This window comes from Columba livia, chromosome 15, assembly GCF_036013475.1.
Source record: "Columba livia isolate bColLiv1 breed racing homer chromosome 15, bColLiv1.pat.W.v2, whole genome shotgun sequence".
NCBI lineage: Eukaryota > Metazoa > Chordata > Aves > Columbiformes > Columbidae > Columba > Columba livia.
This window is the reverse complement of record NC_088616.1, coordinates 6,776,642-6,800,053: the sequence shown is the minus strand read 5'-3', so window position 1 is coordinate 6,800,053 and position 23,412 is coordinate 6,776,642. Positions and strand designations below refer to the sequence as shown.

Genomic DNA, 23,412 nt, shown 5'->3' with positions numbered 1-23,412 from the left:
ATGCCTTACTATTTGTTTTCAGTCTGAACTCTGGTGTTGGTGATGATTAGCATTAAAGATGGAGGAGAATGCAGCTGCCTGAAGATGCACACCTGTATGATGGCATTTTGAAGTGTTGGGTTTGTTTGTTTGGTTGGTTTTTTTTAAAGCATTTTAATATCAACTCGCTGGCATTACCGGAATAATTAAGGTATGAGAGGCAGAAGACAAACCTCAGCTGTTGGCGATGGCTGTGCAGGACTAGAAAGCTTTTAAAAGCTGAACATACCCAGGTATGTGCACAGAGCTGGTTATATTTGAGGCTGAAAACACATCAGGGTTTGGCCCTGTACAGCATGTTTTGCACAGGTAACTTTCTGCAAATACAGGAAACAACCGTGCATTAAGTAACCAAATAATCAGATATTTCACACACACGTGCAGCCAAAGCAGTAGCTATTAAAATCTGTCCATCTTTACACAGCCTTCCTGTGCTGCTCCAGTTTGCTCCCATTACAATGGTTGAGGCTGAATTACTCTGTGGAAGTTGGCACATGAGGAGGGTGTTACAAGATAAGATAGTTCTGATGCATCACAGCTACCACTGCACCTTTATTCCTAAGCCCTTTAGGGGATTTTGGTTTGTACACAAAGGTTGCATTCTCCCCTTTTTTACTGCGTTAAGTATCACGAAGTTGGAATTGCAAAGATTCAAGTCAATAATTTTTTTGTAAAGACAGGCAGCATACAACAGATCTGCTTTATGTATTTTATTTGCCAAAATGACAAATTGAAATAGCAATTTTTCAAGATAAAATGAGATTTTATGCTCTTTTGCTAAAATAAGCTGTTCATACACATGATTACTTTCCTAATGCCAGATAAGAAAAGTAATATTAACTGTTACACTGATTATTGTGCTTCAACTTGAATTTTAATCAAAACATTTTTCTTGGTACTAAAAATCTCATCTACCCTTAATGCCTTAGCAGGAAAATCAGAAATGTAATTTTGCTACTATGCTCAAGTTAATAGATTTTTTTCAATTATTTTTTAGATTTAGAAACAGTATGCCGAAAGTGTAGGTACCATGAACCGTCCTGTGCATTGGCATTACAGCGGTGCTGAGGTCACTCGAGCAGCTGTTGGTCCAGCCTTCCCAGGGGTGCTGGACCCAATGCACCTCCTGGAACATGTGTGAGGTCAGGACTGCTGGCTCAGTTCTACCTTCCCACTCCCAGAAAGAAATAAAACCCACCTCTTTTACTCATCTTCCAGTTTTAAACAAGAAAAGTCCAACTGTCTTACAATTCATGTCTCTATAGCATAAGGTAGTATTTAAAAAAAAAACCACTCTAAAATGTTCATCTATTCAATAGCAGCTTCCCATCTGTAATGACTGGTCAATTTTGGAAAACAATACAGAATGAAGGAAGATGGTTTGAGTTATTAAGGTGTCTTAACCGTTTCTTAAGTATGAATTCCCTAAGTATTTTATTTAAAAAATAGCTCTTCACAGATTCTTCTTGTGTCCTGGGGTGATGTGACGCTGTGGCCTTCTGTCCTGGAGTCCGTGAAAATTTCATAGTCATTCCCTCCCTGAAAACGGAGAGGAAAACAGCAGCAGAGGATTTAATGTTATTTAGCTTAACCTAGAGTCACAGTTGGGGTGGAAAAGGGGCACACAAAGGAAATTCTGAGGAGAAGGGAGATAACATAGTCATGTCTTGCATGTCTTCCAGTAAGCTAAAAACTTGCAAACTCCCATTTTGAGGTTTTGCATAATGTGTTTGTAGCACACCTGTGCTGCAGCTGCTGCTCAACAACACAAACGCTTATGGGAGACGTCTTGACCTGCGTGTCAGCGCTGGGAATGAGAGAGCAGAGCTCCCAGCATAGGCTTAGCCATGTTCTCACTGTGGTATAGCAACCCAGTCTTGACTTTAAAATTTGAAGCTGGTATTTTTCCTATAAAACTTGGCAGTTTTAGGTTTATAAAACTATAACGTTCTTTGTAACTTACAGTATTTTCAGAAGGCTCTGAATCCCCCTCCAGAGCTGTTTAGCTCTCTCCAATGACTAGGGACAGGGATTCTGTATAATTTCAGTTTCTCAATGTGGAGACAGAGGGGTTAGCGAAGGAATAGTATTAAATTCAATGGAAAATAAATACATTTAATAATCACCAGCCAACAATAAGCATCTGTCTACAATAACCAAACAGAATAATGTATTCTATATAGCCATGTCACCTAGGTTTTTAACATAATTACAGACGTTCAATTTATAAATATATTCCAGTATTAAGTCTGTCAAGAACACTGTGTTCACTGGGGGGAACAGAGGAAGAATCTGTGCTCAGGGCGATCTCCCGGCATTACGCTGGCCAGTATTGCACAGCCAGGTAAACACTGACACACATTCACATCTATATTCTGACTTCAGTTCTTGTCAGGTGCAAGGCAATTGATTAGAACCCACAGTGCTCGTGGTTTAGAAAAGAAGCTCTGAAATGTATATACAAACCAATATACTCACTGGCATAGTCTTATCTCCAAAGAAATAAATAGTCTTGTACCCGTCGTTGGCAACAATCCCCAAGCAGTACCTCTTATCCCAGCCGTCTGGGAACACATCGAAGCTTATCTGGCCTCCTAGGAAAGACATGAACCAAGCAAACTGTGTTTTAGTGTAACAACACCTTTCTGAGGGGAGAGTAAGTGTGTGAAAACCAAACTGGGCAAGATTTTTGGTCAAGGGAGCTTTGCAGAAGTCACAGAAATGTTATGAGACCATGGAGCTAAGTGTTACAAATACAGAAAGTGGTTTATGGGGTATTAGTTATTACAGCTGTGTTTTACAGATTATTATTTACCCATTAAACAAATATAAAAGGCTTTGTGTATTCCCTCAACCTTTTTTTAAAAAGTTACATTTAATCTTTTTGCTTTTAGAAAGAAATTACATAAATGAATACAGCTGTTGGTGTACGTACAGCCATGAAGTCTCATTCACAAGATTTTCTAGAGCTTTCAGAACAGAAAAAGGAGGAAATCAGCTTTTTTAACACAGCCTAACAGGACGACTGCTGTTCCAGTTCCAAATCCTTGGACTTTACCAGTACGTAACAGTGTGATTCCCAGTTGAAGCGGGTGTCAAAAAGATACTCAGAACATGCTTTAGCTGTATTGAAGTTCATTTCTGCCTTAGTGTTTCAATACTACATCGCTAATGGCAACCACACTTACTTTCAATTTTGAGAAATAATAATGTGGTGATATACTGGGAGGGAGGAGAAAAAAGGCATGGAAAATTAATTCTTCCTTATTATCACTTTTTAAGCTTGCACTTGCTTTTGGATTTTTCTTTCCTTCCTCCCACGCAATGCAGCTACACAACCGAACCCAGGGCGACTGGAACAGCACTGATGGAGCATTTCTGATCAAAACTGATTCGCGGCAACAACTCTGACTAATCAGAAGCATATAATGTGTTTCGAAATGAGCAGAATCAGTCACACAACTGACATTACAAGACAATGAACTGATGACAAGCCATGAAGTTCTCTTTGTTGATGGATTTAAATTAAAATGTACCAAATGAAAGCCTAAGAGGAAAAAGAGGCTTAGTCTTGCATGCAGTGCCTGCAAACTCCCCCAGAGAAACAACTGTCACATAAATCAGACAGGATATGTCATACCCAGAAGAGAATATGATTTAAATGAAATTTAAATGAAATTATTTTACATGGAATTTTAAAAATTTGATACCTATAGAAAATGTGAGGCCTTTTCCTGCAAATTCTCTTCGTAAATCAGCTACAAATTTCTCTCTTATACGTTCCTTCTGTTTAAAACAAAACAAAAACAAACCAACAAACAAACCAACACCAAACATCAGTTACACGCTGTGTTAATTCATCAATAAAAAGATTATAACCCCCAAAACACACCCCCAAAACATTCAAAGGTCCGAGTACCAGGAGTAGTGGGGTATAGCTATATTTTATTACTGAAAGCATACTGAGAATATTGCAACTTCAATCTGCTACCTACTTGTAGAAAATGAGAGCAAATCTTCACAAACACGCTGTGATATTTGCTTCTCTATCTGAAAAATCTTAGAATACTAAGGAAGAATGCTTCAACTCTTGATAAAATTCAGTCTTACAAATGGGGAGACTGAGGCACAGGAAAAGTCTCAAAACCGGTACTAATCTGATGCCATATACTCCAAGAAGGGGTATTTTCAGAATGCCTTGGGCTTAGATACCTTTCAGCGTCTGTTAACTGAGACACAGACTTTTTTGAGGAATAAGATTTTGGGTTTTGTATCAGGTCAGAAACTGTTGTTATGGTGTAGCGGGGAACCGGCCTGTGAGACCACGGCTCAGATTCCTTTCAGCCTGCACATGTAGCTGTACACAAAGGAAAATAAATGGTGAATAGTTTGACCTCAGCTTTTAAATTCTGCTTTAAAAGGCTTTGAAGGTTGACAAGAAAAGTAGTATTTTTCTTGATTTGGATGGATATAGGCTGGTAGACCAAGGATGACCCCAGATATGTATGGTTTTATCTGTGACAGGGTTTGCCAGGAACCCTGTGTGTAGAGAGAAGATGTTTGGTACTCTGGATACAGGGTTAAAAGAAAAATGAGCCAAATCCACCCCTTCTGCAAGTAAATGTTAAGTATTGCCACAGAAAAACTATTGTCTAGTTCCTGAAGTCTGAACGAAGAAGTTAGTTATACCACACGGAAAGGATTAAAATGAAAAAAAATGCACAAAGTATAAAAGCTTTTTAAAAATCATAACCTGGCCATAACTGCCTCCTCCAGAAGAGCTGGATATGTTTCAAGAGTTGAAACTCACTTTATCAAGTTCATAGAACTCAATTCGTTCTTCCTGGCTGCAGCTTCTTCCAATGGGGGACACATTTAACATCCCGTTTCGGAACTCAATAAAAGTGCCCCTGAAAAAGAATTGATGAATGAGACACCAAATAGATGAAAAATTGCTCAAAATGCTGAATATCACAAAGAACTTTCATTTAATTCTGAAAACAATGGGAACCAGATGTCTCCTTCAGCCTCTCGCTGTACACATAAGGAACAATGTGCAGGAACCAATACCTCTGGCATCAAGGAGTCTTGTGGACTTTTATTTGAATCTGGCAACACCATCATCCTTACTGACTTGTCCAAGTATGTTTGGTTTAAAAAGCGTGACTGGAGCATCCTGTCAACCCAGTTCTCAGACCCCAACAGGCTAATGTGTCAGGTTTGGGGTGAAACAGCAACATTTACAGCAATCTCGGCCGTGTTTCCAGCCAGGCTCACATGTGGTATGTATTAACGTCTTGAGCTGCTGCAGCCTCACAGGTCACACAGCACTGATCTTCCTGCACGCTTCTCATCTCTGGAAAACATTATGCTGCCGAATTCCAAATGTGTCAAGGAAATACTCCTACTTCAAAACGGAACTTCCTTCCCTCCTAAATAAAAATGCTCAATCAGTATTTCAAATGCTGTGCTCTGGTTGGGACCTTGTCTTTGCACGCATGGCCTGAGCTCTGTTTCATGCACACACTGTTCCTAAAACAGAAATGATTCATTTTGCGCTGAGCAGCCTGCTTGACGTATTGATGCTCAACTCTAGCACAAAGAATATAGTGACACTGAGATGCGTGTATGCACGTACCTTTTCTTTGGCAGTTTAATCTTCGCAATATAACTCAGGCAGTAGTTGATTAGATCTTGAAGTACGTCCTCACCCAGGTGACCCTGAATGTTCTAACAAAATAAATACCACTCAACCAAGGGTCCAGAACTTGAGATTCTAAAAACGAGTCACGTGGAAAACACGGATAATGCATAATCAGGCATGGTCAACACCACGGAGACACGTGCCTTCGGTAACTAACTCTCGCTGCACACACGGTACCAACTAACAGCTCTCATTTCTCTTATTTTTTTTTAAACTGTAATACCAAACTTCCATTTAATATGCTCCCTACTAGTACCTGCTTTAGAAGGAAACAGTGTGGGCCCAACAGAGCAGACCTAAACAAAAAAGTTGCAGTTAACGTCTACTGTAGCCAAGAAATGGAGATGGTTACTGAAGTAAGCTGGAAACCACTACTCAAATCAGCAATTTCAGCCAGGTTCTCTTTAAAAGAGAATTTAAATTACAATTAAAAAATTAAACTTTTAAATTTCCATTACGTATGTTGAACTGATGAAGGGTATCTAGAATCAGTTGTACATTTATATTATTTATCTTCTAGCTTATGCAACACACCAGAATGTGCACTCTGAATTAATACTAAAAATCAGCTACCAGACATCTACGAGACTCTTCCTGAACCCTAAGGCCCAACAGCCATCAGGTATGAGATGCCATATCCCATAGGACCTCCCGGAGGAGAGGGCTTGGCCACATTTGCTATGGACAAGCTGAGGGAAAGGCTGTTCCAGGATTTCCACTGCTCTTACTCGATCAGACGCTCCAGGCTCCAATAGCTTTTGGTTTTGAGAACACTCCAAACAATAAAGCTTAAGGTGCAGATTTTCATGACGTGAATCAGAGCACCAGCTGATGATCTCTTACAGATGTAACACATGAAAACAGCAGCAATTCTGGCCTTAGAAAGGTGATTATAGAGGACTACACTGCGGCAACAAAGCTAAACCTTGTTTAGAAAATTCCTCTTTACTGGAAATTTCACACCTTACCTGCTTGCTCAAGAATTTCCCATCTTTGTATGCTACAAGACCATTTTCTGGAAAAACGTAGTCAAATTTTTCAACCACTATAACCAAACAAAAAGAGAGTGACTTATAATTTCCCCTGTATGTTTAATGCAGAGTTGTCTTATGCATAAGTCAACATACAGCAAACATTAGATCATAAAGCATGAAAGATTCAGCAATATAACATCAAGCACAAGAGTAAAACCACTCCCATTTCTCTCCAAGATTAACACACACCTCAAATCACACATAGGTCTTTCAGTTAAGTTACCTGTACTTTTGCCTAAAGGCTCTTCCTCTTCCTGCAAGTACATTAAATGTAAGGAAGTACTGAACACCTTAAATATTACAAAATCCTGGCACACAGCCTGGCTAGAGAGCAAATCAAATACCATTACAGGTTTGTTTTATCAGTGTCACTAATCCACAGCAAATGTCCAGGAGCTGTGAGAATCCTACTACAATGCAAGATGATACAGTGCTCTGGACAGCACCTGTAAGCCACACCAATTCTGAATTATCTCAGCACTGCCAAAGGCTTCAGCTACGTAAAGACCACCAAAGAGTCTTTGGTACAGAAAAGGAAATGCCTCTCAAAGGACTAAAGCAAGAGTTCACCTCTGCATCGTAACCCCACAGCTAACGAAATCAGACCCTTCAGGGATGAGCTCCACAACTGAGCAGCTGGCACGTGCACATGTTACCTACATAACTCCACTTTAAAAAGGCGTTAAAACGCCTTCCTAAGGTACAGTCAGGATGTCACTACTAGTAGCCATCCCTTAACAAGACACCGAGATATCTGTATAACGCAAACACAGGCTGCAGTTTCTAAATGCCTGTAAACAGCTTTTCATAGACTGCGTGCAACGCAACCAAACCAGGAAACGGGTTAACAGCAAGGAAGGAGAATGAACAGGGAGGGTTCAGCTTGCGTGTAACGGTCGCAGCAACTTCCTTGTCCTGCTGTCCTGCTGTCCTGCTGTCCTTACCGTCCTCGCCCAGCTGCTCCTTGATCTTCTCAAAATCGGACCCACCCACGACTCCAACCTTCACCTTCTGCCGCAGCCGCTGCAGGAACGCGGCCATCTCCGCGGTGATCTTCTGCGATCCGAAAGAAAACAATCAGACCCGTCAGCATCCTTACCGTGAGACCAGCACCTCTGTTTCGCGATAATCTTTTAAAACCCGCCGTACTGTGCGGAACTGTGAAAAAAGGGAGGATGTTTTTGCCTTTAACGGCAAAGCCAAGTCGCACACCGGGCATCACGGAGCAGCCCCCGATGTGCCTACACATCCTGTAACACACCCAGCGGCCCGCAAGCCAAACCGCGCCCGTTCAGCGCCGAAACGCTCTCCGTGCCCGAGCCCCGGCTGCCGGCACGAACCGACCGCTCCGGGAGAGCCCAGCGGCGGAGAGCCGGGCCCGGCGCCCCGGGCGGGCAGTGTCGGGCACAGCCCACGCCCCGGGACTGGCCTGTCGCGGCGCGGTGAGGGTGCCATCCACGTCGAAGAGGCAAATCGCGCCGGCCCGCGCCGCCATGGCCCCGCCGGGCACGCCGGGAAGCGGGACGTGCTGGCCCCGCCCGCCGCGCGGCGGTTGGACGTGGCGGCGCAGCCGCGCTCCGGGCCGGCGGAGCCATGGCGGCGGTAAGCGGGGCCGTGCCGCGGGAGGGCCGGGCGGTCCGTTCCGCGGTCAGCGGTGCCGCCCGGGGGGCGCCGCAGCCCCTCAGCGCGGAGAGGGGCGGGCCGGTAGCGGCGCCTGACGGCCGGTAGCGGCCCCGGGGGGTCAGGCCGCTCCCGCGGGAGCTGGGGCCGCGCTCGGGGCTGGGAGGGCGCTGGAGGAAGCGGCGTGCTCGTTCCTCTGCCGGCACGGCTGCCGCTGCAGCGGGCCCGCGGTGTTGGCGTCCCCGGGCCCGAGCCGGTGGCGCCGCCGCCCGCTGGGCTGCGCGGCCCCGTACGGCACGGCCGGCAGCGCGGGTGCGGGGCAGCGCAGCCCTTCCCGGTCTCCTTCCCCGGGCTCTGCGCGTTCCTGGTGCCCGGTCCCTCTCGGCGTTTCGCTCTCCTCCCTGTTACAGTGCGCAGTCGTCTTGGTTGTTCCTCTGAAACAGTTTTGGAAGCGGTTGTTTAAAGTTTCACCATTTGACCGGCTGGCAGGCCCACGTTCTCTTACCGCCCTGCTTAAAGCAGCCTGTAGAACTGGTGTGTTCGCCTGGATGTTGCTCAGAAAAAGAGGGCAGCATGGGATGCCGTGGGGTTGCACAGCTGGCTGGCATCGCGGTGTCATCAGAACTATTTCCCCATCTCATCTGCAGGGAAGGCTGCAAGCACAAACACCAGTCCTCTAACATAGAACTAGTTTTAAGTATAAGGTTACAGAGAGCTGGGGCGGGCGGGCAGGCTTACGCTGTCTTCAGGTGCCTAAGGAGCAGGCACTGAGCTGAATGCGATTCGGTTATGAAGACTCAAATGGTGATCTGTGGGAATATTTCCTTGTAGGCCAGGCTCTGCAGGATTAGGACTAAAGTCTGCACACCACAGTCTTTTGGGAGATGTCCACAAAACAAGCTCTGGACACGGTCATGGAAAAAGGACGATGCTCGCCCACCCTGTTTTTTTGGTACATGGGAGTGTTTGCAGTCACAAAACTGGCGAGTTAATGGTGTCAATAATCATCTTGGGAAACAGCGAGTGCCGCGTGTGTGTCTGTGCCATTCGGCCCCTGCTGCTGCGGTCCAGCCGCAGGCTGCGGGTGCGAAGACAGAAGAGTTCAAACTGGTGTACAGGTTCCCGGGGATCAAGTACTGCCGGGTGCTGTCCCGGCTGAAGCTGCTGCAGACCGCCACCACCGCCCTCACGCTGCCGCCCGTCTGCTACCTCTACCTGCAGGACCAGGTTTCTCAGAATATCCTCTTGTATACGACTGGCCTTGCGCTCTTCGCTGGTGCAATGTTGTATGGTATGAGCTACTTTTTCAGACGTATTATTGGATTAATCTACTTAAGTGAGACCGGCCGTACTGTCAGAGTGGCCCACTTGACGTTTTGGGGAAGACGGAATGACATTTACTGTCCCATAGAGACAGTGGTGACTTTGGATGAAACTGGAGATAGCAAGGGCGAGCTCCTTCACCAGTTCAAGCGGTATAATAGTAAAGAAATTTTATATTTTACAATCAAGTTTGGACAGATTATAGACAGACAGAAGTTTACTCAAATATTTGGAGAACTTGAGTGACACAGCAGCTAATTTTCAGTGATCTTCCGTGTTGCTGGTTCATTGTGCTTATTCTTTAGTGAAGTTTAATTCATTTACCAAACTGCCATACTACATGCTTCTGCCACTTCCTTGCACAAAGGCTGCTGGTGAGTGCATGCAGTGTATAAGTAGAAATGGTAAAGAACGATCCGCTGGATCTGGACTCAGTGTCTTTGCAGCTTGTTGAAGGTGTGAGCAGCCTCTCGTCCGTGTCGGATGCCGTGATGTGCACAGTGTGTTGTCACCAGCAGTTCTGGGTCTAAACCGCGCTACTCGGAACGTCAGCTGGGTGGTTTTGGAACAGGAAAAACTCTGGAAGTGAAATGCAGTAGCTCTGCCAGCGCATCCTCGCTTTAATTTCATTGCTTCTTTTAGCAAATTTTGGGTTGGCCAGGAAGCTGACTATTGAAATTATAACTTGTTTCATGCATACATATGACCAGTAATGCTGGATGTCAGAGACCACGCTCGTGCATTCATGGAATGGAGGTAGCTGGGAGGAGTGGTCTGTAGTGCCGCGTAAGGTGTGGGCGCTCTCCTGGTCCTCCAGGATGTGAACAGAACTGGGCAAAACAAGGGTGCACGTTGCAAGACACACTGAGAGTAAGTCAGAGACTGGGCCAGCATTTCAGGAGCCTCTCCTAGAAATCGCCTCAGCTACAGTGCTGTGAATGACAGGGACAGTCTGTGATCCTTTGTTCAGTGTGGATCTTACTGCTCGTCAGTTTGGAACTACTTGTCCTTCTTTGCATATGTTAATATTTGTTTTGTATGTATGAATGTCATTTAATCAATGCTGTAACATTTGAATTGCAAAAACTCTAGTAAATGTTACCAGAATTCTCTTAAACTGTGTGAGTTAACTGTCTTCTGTGAAGATGACCTTATAGCCTGGGAAAGAAGTCATCTCTGTCTCTTGATGTGTTTACTAATTGGGGCATATTCTAACATCAAAAGCTCTGTTGCCAAATACTCTTTCCACTCCCTACTCCCTCCATCTGGTTTTACCTAAAATGAAAGAAGGTAAGACACCTAAGAGCTATGGTGAATTAAGGCTGAAAATGTGTACTTTGTGTTCTGTTGAGCTTGGAGGGTTGATCACCTCCGCACCCGTGGCTGTGAGGGACAGTGGTCTTGTTTAGCGGTTTTAGTTCGATTCCTCTCTTTCCAAACCCAAAACCTCAGCAGGATGAGGTGCAGGATTTAAACCCAAGGAAAAATCAAACCTCATCACTTGTAACAGGTGAAACTTGTTTTGAATTGTCAGAAGCAAGTTAACTCTTTGCACTGCTCTTCTAGCTGCTATTTCGTTTCAAACAATGGCAAATGAACCCACCCTCACCAGCAGAGAAGCTTGGAGTGTTCTTTTCCCTGTTTCTTCCTCATGCATATTGAAACCTCCGTCTCTTGGTGAATCAGCAGATGCAGGTAAGGAAAATTGCCATTTAAATGTGTGGAGTAACCCTGATTTACTGTTTATTCATGTTGAACTTTTCCTAATGGGGGCTCCCTTATTTTAAACTTCGGCTGATAGTGTGTGATACAGCAATATCAAAAGGGAAAAGTTCCTTGGCTTAAATGCCAAGGCAGCAAAATACAGTGGACTGTAAGCATAGAGCATGTTTTCTGTAGGCTTGTCTTCATAAGAATGTATTTAATATGCACTAATGGTTCTGTTTAGGTCTGTATTAGGTGTAAAGTAAGAAGTCCAGGGAAGTTCAATTATAAATATTTTATTTAAGAATATTGATTACACATGAGATGTCATCTGTGTTGTACAGTTACTAGTTACACCATGAAGTGTAGTTAAGTATTTGTTTCGACATTTATTTGGCACTGTCCACAGTATGCTGTAAACAATATTAACTTTATATGTTTCAGCTGCAGTGCTATGTATTCTCTAACATGACTTCATCAACATGTTGTACACAATTATACAGTTACTGAGTGTCAGTAAAAATTATAAAAACACCTAGAGTATTCATAATAAAAGTGAAGATGTGGTAAGACTTCAAATTACTGGACCTTTGCTTCTGTAAAAGCGTACGAGACTTGCTAGAGACACTTACTACCACTACTGCACTGATATGTTGAACAAACTAATTCCCAAAACGCTGCCAAATACAGCTCTCGGTTTGAGTTTCCTCTGGCTGATAACATGCTTACAAGGACAGCGATGACAATGAGGTTTTGTTGAACACCAGTTCCCCAGTCCCTCCCCCAGATTTCTACAACCTCTGTTCAAAACGCTGCTCGGGTTCTGACCAGCTGGTACCAGAATTCTGGTTCCTGCAGAGAGGTTGACAGAAATCCCGTAATCTTTAATCTAGCAGAAGTGAGGGTACTTGAGCAGCACTCAACAAAAAAGGGAGAACCACGATTAACACTTCTCAAAGCAGGTAAGAAATGTTTCACATGTTGGTAGCTGTATTAACCCTGTAAATCTTTTAACTGCCGTTTCTTATTGTATACTTTAATATTGTGCTCAGATCCCGACAGGGCAACTGTAAAGCCCATTGTGGTCCCTAGTTTTTGGTGCACAACAGGAAGTTAAATTTGGCAAAATTCAGATGCTTGCTAGCCAACAAAAAGAAAAAAAATAGAGGCACCAGACCTATTCAAGTCAGCATTAAGCACAGAGAAAACATAGTAAAGAGACATCCAAAACAATTCTCCGAAGAGAAACAAATGAACAAACTGACACTTTTTGGTCCTGTGGCTTTTTAGATCTCTGAAGTATCAATGATTTAGAAGTCACTATCAGAACAAAAATAGAACTTGCATTATAAATGTGCGATCAGGACTAGGCCTTCGCTGTAGTGGCTCTGATGTCAGGTTATGGCTAAGGTCAAGCAATTCTACTGGAGTTTTACAAAATACCTCAAGTATTGAGGTGGAACTTGTAATAGATAAATTAATGGCTATTGTGTGTTATGGGCAAACGGTAAAATAATCTCGCATCATTCCAGATTGCCGGCAGAGGTGGAAATAACGTGCTTCACACCATTCTCTAAGCTTTGTCATATTACATACTTCATGGTATAGCTTTTCTCTGTACAAGTCTGACTGTAAGAGAAGTCAAAAGTTTTAAAATCCAGGATGCGGCAAAAAGCAGAAGCGTTTCAGCTCCGCTCAGAGCGCTGCACACGGCTGAGCGCGGTGTCTCTGTCGCCGCGTGTGCAGGCTGGTGGGGTGGCAGATGTCTGTATTCAGGGGAATAAAGATGGAAATTACTCTGTAAAATCCTGTACTTGGCAGTGGTGGAAAGCAGAGCTTTCCCTGGAACACCTATTTTATTCCAGCTACCACCAGAGAATGGCACCTTTGGTATGGCCGGCATGCGGCTTGAAGCGTTACGCCGTATGTGTTGATGCTTCTGCTACTGGGATCACCTGTGAAAAGAGACTTCACGGGTCACACATGACAACCGAATGGTCAGGGCCATGAATGTAGAGAGGACTCTGCAACCAGTACGACCCAAGCCAGAAGCCAGAGGGCCACAGTGTGGGACAGCTGCACGTGCCTGCTGGTGACCAGTACCAGTGCTCTGCCTGGGGCCAGTTTGCGTGGATTACAGACAGAACACAAACCTTAGGTGATGACATTACACTTATCCTGTAAGTAGAGAAGACATGAATTAATGCAAACTAATTTCATAATCAGCTGTTCGGTGCGAGGGAACTGCTTTTTACTTGAAGTTTGCCAAGATGTCACTGAAAATATTCAGGAAGAGGTGTGCATGATGGTCCTTGAAGATCAGCGTTGGACGAAAACGAATCGATCTGTCACCACAGCCTCCCAGCACAACACCTACACGAGAACAGAGGAGTTGCTCTAGTCATTCCCATATTCACCAGACACCTAGAAAACACGGGTCTCGGGATGAGGTTCACCTCACTGTGAAGGGCCCGCATCGCTGCTGACCGCCCAGTGACACAGCACAGAGCAGCAACAGGGGCCTCGAGCTTCCCGGAACACGGGAACACTGTGGGTGCCTGCAGCTGTGCCGTTTGTCATTTGAGGCTAATCCACTCAAACTTTCTTACCTTTGTTTCTGGCTATTGTAATTAACTTGTTTCTAGTTGCATCATTCGGAGTGTCAAACGAACAGAACGTTCCTCTTCCTCTGACTCTGCTGATAAGGTGGGGGTACCGAGCCTGCAAGGAGAGGGGAGGGAGCTGCAGTGACCGAGGGCGGCTGCTCGGGAGCTCTGCTGCTCACAGACCCCCCTGCCTGCTCCGTGCCCGTCACAACCTGGTGTCCTCTTCAGCCCTTCGTGATGCGGCTGAAGAGCCGCAGTGCGCAGAGCCCGGCAGCAGGCACGTCCTCTCCTCACAAAGCAGGGAAACAGCCCAGCGGGAAGTGAGAATGAACCTGCACCCCTGAGCTGGACCAAGGAGAATCTTACTTGGAGCTTCCTGAAGCGAGTGTGCAACACCTTCCACCTAAAATTGCTCCAGGAAACCCTGAGCAGAAATAATCTGGAACGGGGCTAGAAACCTGCTCATTTCTTATGCTGCACTGAGATGCTGGTATGATTTGCTTCATTTACTATCAGTTGCAATCCTCATCTTTTAAAAGAGTAACCTTTTTTGGATAGTACTAGTAGTATGAAGACTTTAATTTTTTGTGTTCCCCTGCCCGCTGTGCTGTGCAGAGAACAGAGATGGTATTTGGGCTTATTTTCCGGTACCAGCGCACAAAGTGCTGTTTGAGAGGTCAGCATCTGCAAATCTACCCTTAACTGTCTGGCTGATTTCCCATCTCGTGTGGGGCTCCACAGCTGAAGCTGTAAAGGAACTGCACTTAGTCAAGGCAGGGAGAGCTACAAGTGTGTCAACAGCCCAATGGAATTGTAATAAAATATAAAGGCACTTTCCTTTAAAAAGAACTGTTGGGACAATGAAATGGTAGCTGCTTGTGGTAGCAGAGGCTTCTAGAAAAATGATTTCACTAGCTGCAGTTCACACCTTCAGATACTTTGGGGGTAATGCTTCATTTTGGAGTAAGCTATATAAAACAAGCATCCTTATGTCACTAAAAGAAAGTTTACTTCAGTTCAAAATGGGACACAGTTATTCAAGCTTCCATTGAAGTACCTAAACCAGCAAGTTATGATTATGGTCTAGTTCCCAGTTGGAGTTCCTCAGTCCAAGTGTTTAAACTGGATTAGGTCAGGTCCTAACTGATCAGTAAATTTCTCCTTTAATCCCTCCAGGTGCTTACCTGTAAATCCAGCAGCCCAGTCAGCAGTGCTTTCCCGGCGTGGGTTGCATTGTTTAGAAGGTCTTCTCTTTTAATAACCTTAATGACTTCAGCAAGCATAAGGTTCTTGGATGGATCTCCAAGCCAGGTATTAAAAATCCGATAGGGCTTGGGAAAGGGTGGAGAGAGAGTTGTGGAACAGGTTAACGGGCAAATCACTATAATAACGCAAAGCAGGCCATCAAACTGGTAGTGCAAACAACTGGTGTATGAAAAAGCATGCACTAATCTCACCAACCCCCCTTTTTTTGTTGTTGTAAGAACAAACTACAGCTGCCACGCTGGGCACAGACAAAGGACAATTACTTGATGCTACAAATTCAGTGCATTCTGTCTTGCTGCTCTGACATCTCATTGAAACAGTTATAGATGACATGGAAATCAGCATCATCTATGTGGGTTTCAAATTCAAGCTTTATGTTCTCCCCTCTCATTTTTAAAAAAATTATTACATCTAAAATGCCATTAATGCAAAGAAGAAATCTTGCTAAAAATCTGTAATGCTGACGTACAAGCCCTAAAGATAACACAGGGCCCCCACGGAAAAGAGTATCAGTTTGTGATTGGGTTTTGTACCAAAGAAAGGTCAGTGCATGAGACTAAACCCAGTTCTCCACTCCCTCCCACCACCTTTATGACCTTTGTCATATAACTGACAGCAACAGGAATAAATGTGAAGAAGTGGCGACAACTTTTGTGTAAGCACAACCAAGTATCTGTGGACTCCCAGCTCTGTCTCGCTGAGCGTGTGTTACTGGAAGTTTGTCTCTTCCATGGATGGGCCACCACCTAGCACAGAGTCCAAGTTCCACTGGAAATCTTACTGCATTTGGCCTGAACTCCTCCTTGTGGAAAAATCCTCCTGTCATCATCTTCTTACTGAAGGTTAACACATCAGCTGGGTCGTCCAGGCCCCAGTGTTCGTGTGCCCAGAATTTTCCAGTGCAGCCACCTCCCGTCTGCACCTCATCCACCAGGAACGCACAGCCGTGCTGCCGAGAGATGCAAGGGGCAGGGAATGGGAGTCCGCATTTCCAAACCAAAACCACCTCCCTCGGTGCGCAAATACAAGCCAAATACATGCAATGTCCCTCCTCTCCCTCCCTTCACCGCTCCCCATCTCCCCTCCCCAACCTCCACACCACTGCCACTCACTGGGCATTGGATTTCACAATTAAAAGTTCAGCTATATTTTTCAGAAAGGCACTAGAAACGTATTTTCCACCTAAATTCACAAAGTACATGTTTTTATATAATCTATGTTTTTTTTTAATGTAGTCTTGAGCATTTTTAGAGAATACCTGAGGCAGCTGGAAGGAGCCTGGGTGGCATTTTCAAAGCCTCTGAGGGAAGGAGAACATAGTTTCTAGTTTTAAGTAAGAAGTCTCTGCCTCTAATCTGAGTTGGGCATTTGTGGCAAAAGGCAACATCAGCAGCATGATCTGTTCCATCTAAGGGGCTAAAACGATCCTTGGAAGAGCTGCCTTTTCAGAGGAGCCTGCTGGAAGAGCTACTCCTCTTAGCTGGCAACACGGGGGTTTTTTATGCAAAGGACTATTGTTGAAACTTTGGGACACGGAGCTCAAGCTATATCATGATACTGTAATTAAAACAATTGGTAAGTAATTTTGGCAGTGTCTTGTTTGAGACAAGGCAAACCTTTTAATTTTACCTTATTTACTCTATCACCCTTGCTTGAGCAGTGGTTAACAATGGAAAAAGCTGCTTTTTCTCATGGCAGAACAGAATTTTCCAACATCACCTATGCTCTATAAGCACACAAATGTTTTGAGGGTGAAAAAAGCATGGAGTAGGTCTTATTGAGGGTTGTCACTTCCAAACCGCTAACTTCACATTCAAATTATCAAGACATATGTCCTTCTCATTGTTTCATTGGAACATCAACACTTAAAACTGGACTCGATTTGTTTTTCAGCTTTTTTTTCACTTAAAGACAAGTCTTTTACCAAACTCGCCCCTTCTGAAATTGTTTGAACCTCCTTAACAAATTGGCATTATCTTTAAAAGAGCACTACTGTGTAATCCCTGGTTAATGAATCAGAGTAATTTCTCTCTCACTTAGATGTGAGCAGAACGTTTCCTGGACTGAGGAAACCACCAGGTGTGCATCAAATGGAGGAGTCGATGCTGTTCAGACAAGCGTTGCTGGTATCTGAATATGTGTAACTGCCCCCATGCAGCTCTCGCAGTGCCAGGGCAGGGAGAGGCCTCTGGAGACACCAACAAGTATTGACATGGTCAACACGGAGTAAACTGAAATATTTGAGTACCTTTCTGGCGATGTCTCGTAGCTTTCTGAAGAAGTCATCTGAAGCATGATTGTCCCCACCCTCTGACTGTATCGGTTCTACAATGATTCCAGCCACAATCTTCTTCTTTTTCCTATACTTCACAATCAGATCTTCCACCTGTAAATCAAACATTGATGGTACATTCTCTTTTCAGGACATTTGCAAATTTCCTCCCAGAAAGATTAAATCTCAACAAGAGGACTTCAACTTTTCACAGACATTCCTGGCTATAAAGGTGTTAAGAAGCGTAAGGAATTAACAAATAGTTCCTCTAGGATTTAACACTGCCCTCTTGTTCCTGAATAATGCTGAAGTTTAAATCATATCCTAAACACACTGTACACAATGGTGTAAAAGCTGTAGCAAATTTCAGTTGAAAGCACTGTCGCTTGCTATGCCACTGCTGTCACTCCACCTAACAAATATAGATTTCATTTAATGCTCATGCATTATAGGAGGTAATTTGGTAAGTTTACTTTTTCTAATCACCCACTTCAGATACTTTAAAATAAATCAGATTAAATAGTGCAGAAATCCTGCTGCTGACAAGGAGCTTACAGAGAAGTTTCAATTAACCTTGTAGTGCCAGTTGCTGCAATTAGTCGTGTCATTTGGTCTTGAAATATCTCTTGCAGCTTTCAGAGCTTTGTGCCACATGGCTACTGCAGAAAAACAAAGAGCTAAACTATTTTTACAGGTTCTCTTTGCAGAGGATTAAACACGCTGTGCTCCTCTCAGTCCATGTCCCTTTGCAAGATCTGTCAGACAAGCTCACTGTGATATAACCAGTTTCCGTATATGAAATCTCACTCTGGTGTGATTCTGTAATTCACAGCAACCGGCTGTTTTGGAGGGCAGGGACAAACTTCTGACCGTAAACAACCATGAATGCTGTTTTCATCACACGCTGTTCCAATCCCCGAAAACATTCTTCTAGTGAAAAGTGGCTAATCCTACCAACACTATTCATTATTTCAAATCAAAAACAACAGAAAGCTGCCAATGAATTTTTTACCTCCTCTAAACAACGGGCTTCTTCCTGTTGATTCTCTTTCACAAAGTCTTCCAGAGGATACTTCAGCCTTGGAAATGGAGCAATAGGCCAGTCCAGCGAGGGAATGTCCAGTTTGTGAATTGCTTTAGAGTGGGTTGTAGCTAAGCAACCTAAACCCAGAAAACCAAACATTAGAATAATACCTGACACAAGGAACAATACAGGAAAAAAGCTACCAAGAGGTGAAAAATCGCCTGACACCAGGACTGTAGAATTCTCTTAATTGCTCTACATTTTTACTTTATTTTCTGAAATACTGGGTAATTGGATTTAGCCAAGCTCAAGTGGATCGCTCTAGCTTTTAAGCTTGAGTTTCCACACAGACTGTTCCAGAAGAACAGGAGAACCTCTGTAATCTCAACATGTTGCTCAGACAAGGTGGGTTTCACCTGTCCTAAGACAACTGGTTGCAAAGCTCAGAATTACAGCACTCTCGGGTAACATGTTTAGAACAGGGACTGAGCTGATGTAGAATTGTTAAAATGATTGACATCTCATTTGTATTTTGTGGTAATTTCACCGCAGGAGTTAGGCTTTTTCTAGTATAGGCAGGAAACCTTGCATTCTGAATGAAAATAAGGAACCTTCTGAAAAGAAATATTCAAAACATATAAAATTAATTCCCACTGTCACTCAAATACTCTGTTTCAGTACTGGTGGGGCTTCCAAGGCAAACCTTCAATAAACCTACAGCTTCTGCACTGGTCTAAGGAAAAAAGCACTTTTTGGAAGGTACAGCGCGATGACAGCTCAGCGCACGGCGGAGGGAAGGACGGGGGAGCTGCTGCGGTGCTTCGCTTACCAAAGGTCCGTCCGTGGAAGCTGCCCATGAAGGAGAGCATGGCGTAGTCGGGGCAGCCGGGGGGCTGGAAGCAGAGCAGACGGGGGTCAGTGGGGCCCAGCCCTGCTGCCCCCCAGCCCAGACAGACCCACGGCTGGACCAAGCGGCTGCCCCTCACAGCACGCCGATCCGATCCCTCTTCAACCATCAGGCACCGCAAATGGCTATATTGACCCATTTAAAACAAATACATTTGTCGTCCCCTAAAAACTGCCTGATCTCCCAAAATGCATCACTAATACTAACAAATACCTGGCAATTTATACTGTACTGTAAAAGGGAACAAAAAATGCTTCTGTAAATACAATAGCAACAAAAGGAGGGCTAAGGACAATAGCAACAAAAGGAGGGCTAAGGAGAATCTCCACCCTCTGCTGGATGCAACCCCATGCAACGCTACCAATCTTCCCTCATAAACCTAAGGCAGTGGTACATCTGCAGGTGTGGTAAAGAACAATTGTTACCTGGTTAATCATGCAAGATTCCAGTTCCTCTTTAGTGACATTATTATGGCCCCTTTCCTTCTTCTGAAAACAGAAAACACCAAAAATAAACTAAAAAAATCAACAGATAGTTTTCCTCTAGTTGTAACCAATGCATTTATGGTCAAACCACAAATGAGTAATGCTGCTATTCCAAACTAGAGCGAACAAAGACACTGACTGTGGCTCTTGGATATTGATTGCAATCTGCATTTTCTTTATTTCCTTTTCTTCATAATTTCTAAAGTTGTGTCAGTAAATAGTGAAAGCTTAGATGAAGACTTTTTAATAACGATTTTATACTAAGTTGAATATAAATAACATAATGAACAAGACAACCTCCAAGCCTTACTTTTCTTTACAGTAACTGTTCTGATGATGAATAAATGTTTGCTTCTACATCTAAACCTACAAAAAAAACCCTACTTAATGTTTTACTCACTCTGTACCACATAAATATTGCTTTAAAGGCATTTTCATTAGAGCAGGATCCACAAGCCATGGTCATCACCTGTGGCAGGCCCTTAGGAGCCACCTGTCAATGAAGAGAGAAAATTACTCCTAAATATTAAGCAGAAATGTAGTGCAAAGTGATAATACTGCTCCTCAGTCCTTAACATCAGGAGCTTCAGTTAGTGGGAGACCAACCGTGCCTGTGATGGGGAAAGCATCAGTTTCAGTCCCAAGGATCTTCAAATTGAAATCAAGACAAACAGAAACCACTTATTCCCCTTCTCTCTTATGAGCGCAGGGTGAACAGAAGTTAGAGAAAATGTGTTTTCTCATTAGTTCTTGAATCCAGAATGCAAGAGGCAGTGTCTGCAGAGCAGACGTGTCACCTGCTGACATCCAGCTGTCAAGTCAGGAACAAAGGTTCCACCTCATCACTCGCAGTGAGAAGGCAGGTGGACAAACAGCCGACCTGTCACGTTCCCTATTAAAATCCACAAGATCCCTGGATATGCCCGTGTCCATCAACACACAACATGGCAACTCATCACAACTATCTCAGACTTACTGATAACAAAGATTCCTTCAGTCTGTCTGCAAAGTTCTCTGGAGGTAAAATCCCTAGGGCAGGTCTGTTGACAAAAGTGCTCTACAAAGACAAAGGAAGAGAAATTATTACGTTTTACTGTCACGTTAAAAATATCATGTTGATATCAAGGTCGTTACATTTCATTCTAGTTACAAATACCAGCCAGAAATTTGTAGTCATTGCAAAAGGAGTTTTAAAACCATGGATAACATTCATGTCTTGGAATATGATTCTCTGTTTAATCCTTGCGGGACACCTTAGAAAAGGTGCAGGCTAACTGATAGCAACATTTCCTCTTCAATACTGACATTTTAGTTGCTCAATCTCAATTTTCCTTATGCATAGGAAATGCACTTTAAAATCCTAATTACTTGCCTTCAATTTGAGCAGCTAAATCTAAATTCAATTAGGATAGTGGCACTTTCTTCCTTACTGAGCTTCAAGACAGACCATTTTGGAATGCTGTGGTTCTAAACATCCTCCAGTTACTACTGCGATGGGATGTGGGGGAACAAGGCAAAGGTACGCCTGAAGGACAGGGGTGACATCTGAGAAAGATAACACACATGGAAGGATCAGCAACACAACACGACAATAAAACAGATTCCTGACAACACGTGTGCACACGGGCATCTGTCTGTTCTGGAATCTTCTGGTACGGACAGCACCGGGCAGCGTGGGGAGGAGATCGGCTGCAGCTGCCCGGCTTGTTATCACCCCACGGCTCAGCAACACCTGTTTCATCAACTCAGAACCATGGCCTGTGATACATCCAGACACGCTGCTGAAACTCCTTTTCAAACATGTACTGTTTTCATGAAGTTTGCTGATTTGCAGGTAAATATTTCCTATTCCAGCGCCTTCACTTTGCACAGTCACCCTTCTCAGTGCCTCAGCTTTGATTACAGGTACATTCTTGATTGTGCATCACAACAGCAGGTTTCTGGCTTCCCAGATCTCTCTATTTCCTGGTTGAGGTCTGACATGGACCAGGAACCACCATGCTGAAATAGTCTCCGTGGAAGCAATGTCATCTCTCCTAACACAAGAGGTACTGATTTGGGCATAAAGAAAAGCTTTTTCACTGAGGGAACAGTGAAGCAGTGAACAGGTTGCGCAAAGAGGTTGTGCAGACTCTCTCCTTGGAGGTTTTCAAGACTCCAGATAAAGCCCAGATCTCACAGCCGACCCTTCTGGAACAGGAGACCACCCGAGGTCCCTTCCAACGTCAACTGTCCTACTGGTCCCACCAACCTGCCCCACTGGGGTTCACCTCTGTGAGAGGCAATCCCAGTGTCAGTGAGGAGCAGCCGAGCCCACTGCGCACACGGCTGCTTCTGAAGAAAAACAAACCTCTAGAAAAAACACCTCTCGGTCTCCCCAGTCCCCTAATGGAGATGAATTTGTCATGTTTGTGCAATTACTTTAAATTAAGCGTCACAGATTAAAACGGATTTTCCATTGCTCTCAGTCTTTGTAGGTAATCTTATTCAATTCACAATGTGCTACTTTTTAATTTTAAATTTAATTTGTTCAGAAAAGGACAAGCTCAATGCTTGTCAGCTTCAAAGCAGCATTATCTGCCCTTGGTTTTGTTTGTTGTTTTTGTTGTAACAAGCCATCATTGAAATTAAAGGCTGAGCTTCAATGACTTGGGTCTTTACTGGTCTCCAGAGGGGACAGGCTGCCTCCCCCTAAACATTCATATTTTCAGTGCAACCCAAGCTTGCACATTTATCAACAACCTTCAGTTTTTTTCCCAACACGGGCACTCATTCATTCAGATGTGCAGAGCACAGTAAGAGGTGCGAGTTGTCACACTGCACCTGTCAGAACACGCCATCTGAATTCTTAGGGAAAACCCAATATCACACAAGATATCACAGAGTACGGGCTGGGACTTCATAACTTGTACAAGTGTGTTACTTCCAATATAATGCTTGTTTCAAGAGACTCAAGCTTAAAAAAAACCTAAGCAAGTATGTTACTGACAGATTAACACAAAGTTTTTGTTTAGTACATATGAGAAATCTTACTTGAGTTTTAATCTCAGTTTAGAAGTAAATTTTCATATAAAGTTAGAGGTACAAGACCATAGATCTGTTGTGAATTTGATAATGGGCTGTCACAGTCCATTGCCAATGTATGCCATTAAGGAGAAAAGTGTATTTTTCTTTTGTTTTCAATTAGATGCTCAGTACTGAGAAAAACAGAAGATCAACATCAAGCTGCTGTGGTCCCAAATGAACAGATGCACATTCTGTTCTTTATATCTGGCTATCAATCCCGAGCGCGCAGTTGGGAGCAGACAAACAGGTTCAGTGCCACCCACTGCATTAGTGCAGGTGTCAGAAATCAGAACAGGGCACCAACAGCATCTTTTATATGAATACGTGAGAAAGATGTTTCCTGGTTGCACCATTCATGCCGG

General features: G+C 43.8%; 3 protein-coding genes across 12 annotated transcripts in view; 1 reads left to right on the top strand and 2 right to left on the bottom strand.

Moving 5' to 3' along the window:
• Positions 1–734: 734 nt before the first annotated feature.
• PMM2 (phosphomannomutase 2) lies at positions 735–9,437 on the bottom strand. Of its 5 annotated transcripts, none has more exons than XR_010466327.1 (8): positions 8,118–9,046; positions 7,722–7,833; positions 6,712–6,788; positions 5,678–5,769; positions 4,793–4,949; positions 3,750–3,825; positions 2,518–2,633; positions 735–1,578 (listed from the first exon to the last, which is right to left on the bottom strand). XR_010466327.1 is itself a non-coding variant. In XM_065030782.1 (8 exons), the coding sequence occupies exons 1-8, from the start codon at positions 9,014–9,016 to the stop codon at positions 1,474–1,476; spliced, it is 792 nt and encodes a 263-aa protein (XP_064886854.1). In that variant the 5' UTR covers positions 9,017–9,437; the 3' UTR covers positions 735–1,473. The 5 variants fall into 5 exon arrangements, 3 of the variants coding, with proteins under 3 accessions (XP_064886854.1, XP_064886853.1, XP_064886855.1); XR_010466326.1 differs by having other exon boundaries at positions 2,518–2,658; positions 4,850–4,949; XM_065030782.1 differs by having other exon boundaries at positions 4,850–4,949; positions 8,903–9,437.
• Positions 8,269–22,451, top strand: TMEM186 (transmembrane protein 186). 2 transcript variants are annotated; one of them, XR_010466328.1, is made up of 3 exons: positions 8,310–8,379; positions 11,287–11,415; positions 17,337–22,451. XR_010466328.1 is itself a non-coding variant. In XM_065030784.1 (2 exons), the coding sequence occupies exons 1-2, from the start codon at positions 8,371–8,373 to the stop codon at positions 9,964–9,966; spliced, it is 747 nt and encodes a 248-aa protein (XP_064886856.1). In that variant the 5' UTR covers positions 8,269–8,370; the 3' UTR covers positions 9,967–10,837. The 2 variants fall into 2 exon arrangements, 1 of the variants encoding a protein (XP_064886856.1); XM_065030784.1 differs by lacking the exons at positions 11,287–11,415; positions 17,337–22,451 and adding an exon at positions 9,229–10,837 and having other exon boundaries at positions 8,269–8,379.
• The window catches only part of ABAT (4-aminobutyrate aminotransferase), a 48,722-nt gene continuing 37,014 nt past the window's right edge, over positions 11,705–23,412 (bottom strand). For all 5 annotated transcript variants that reach the window (XM_065030776.1, XM_065030774.1, XM_065030777.1 and 2 more), the window contains 10 exons: positions 20,961–21,041; positions 20,385–20,477; positions 19,925–19,987; positions 19,422–19,485; positions 18,581–18,729; positions 17,545–17,682; positions 16,078–16,245; positions 15,215–15,361; positions 14,034–14,145; positions 11,705–13,797 (listed from right to left, as the gene is read on the bottom strand). In XM_065030776.1, the coding sequence (XP_064886848.1) occupies positions 13,676–13,797; positions 14,034–14,145; positions 15,215–15,361; positions 16,078–16,245; positions 17,545–17,682; positions 18,581–18,729; positions 19,422–19,485; positions 19,925–19,987; positions 20,385–20,477; positions 20,961–21,041 (1,137 nt within the window). In that variant the 3' untranslated portion in view covers positions 11,705–13,675. The remainder of the gene's footprint in view (positions 13,798–14,033; positions 14,146–15,214; positions 15,362–16,077; positions 16,246–17,544; positions 17,683–18,580; positions 18,730–19,421; positions 19,486–19,924; positions 19,988–20,384; positions 20,478–20,960; positions 21,042–23,412) is intronic.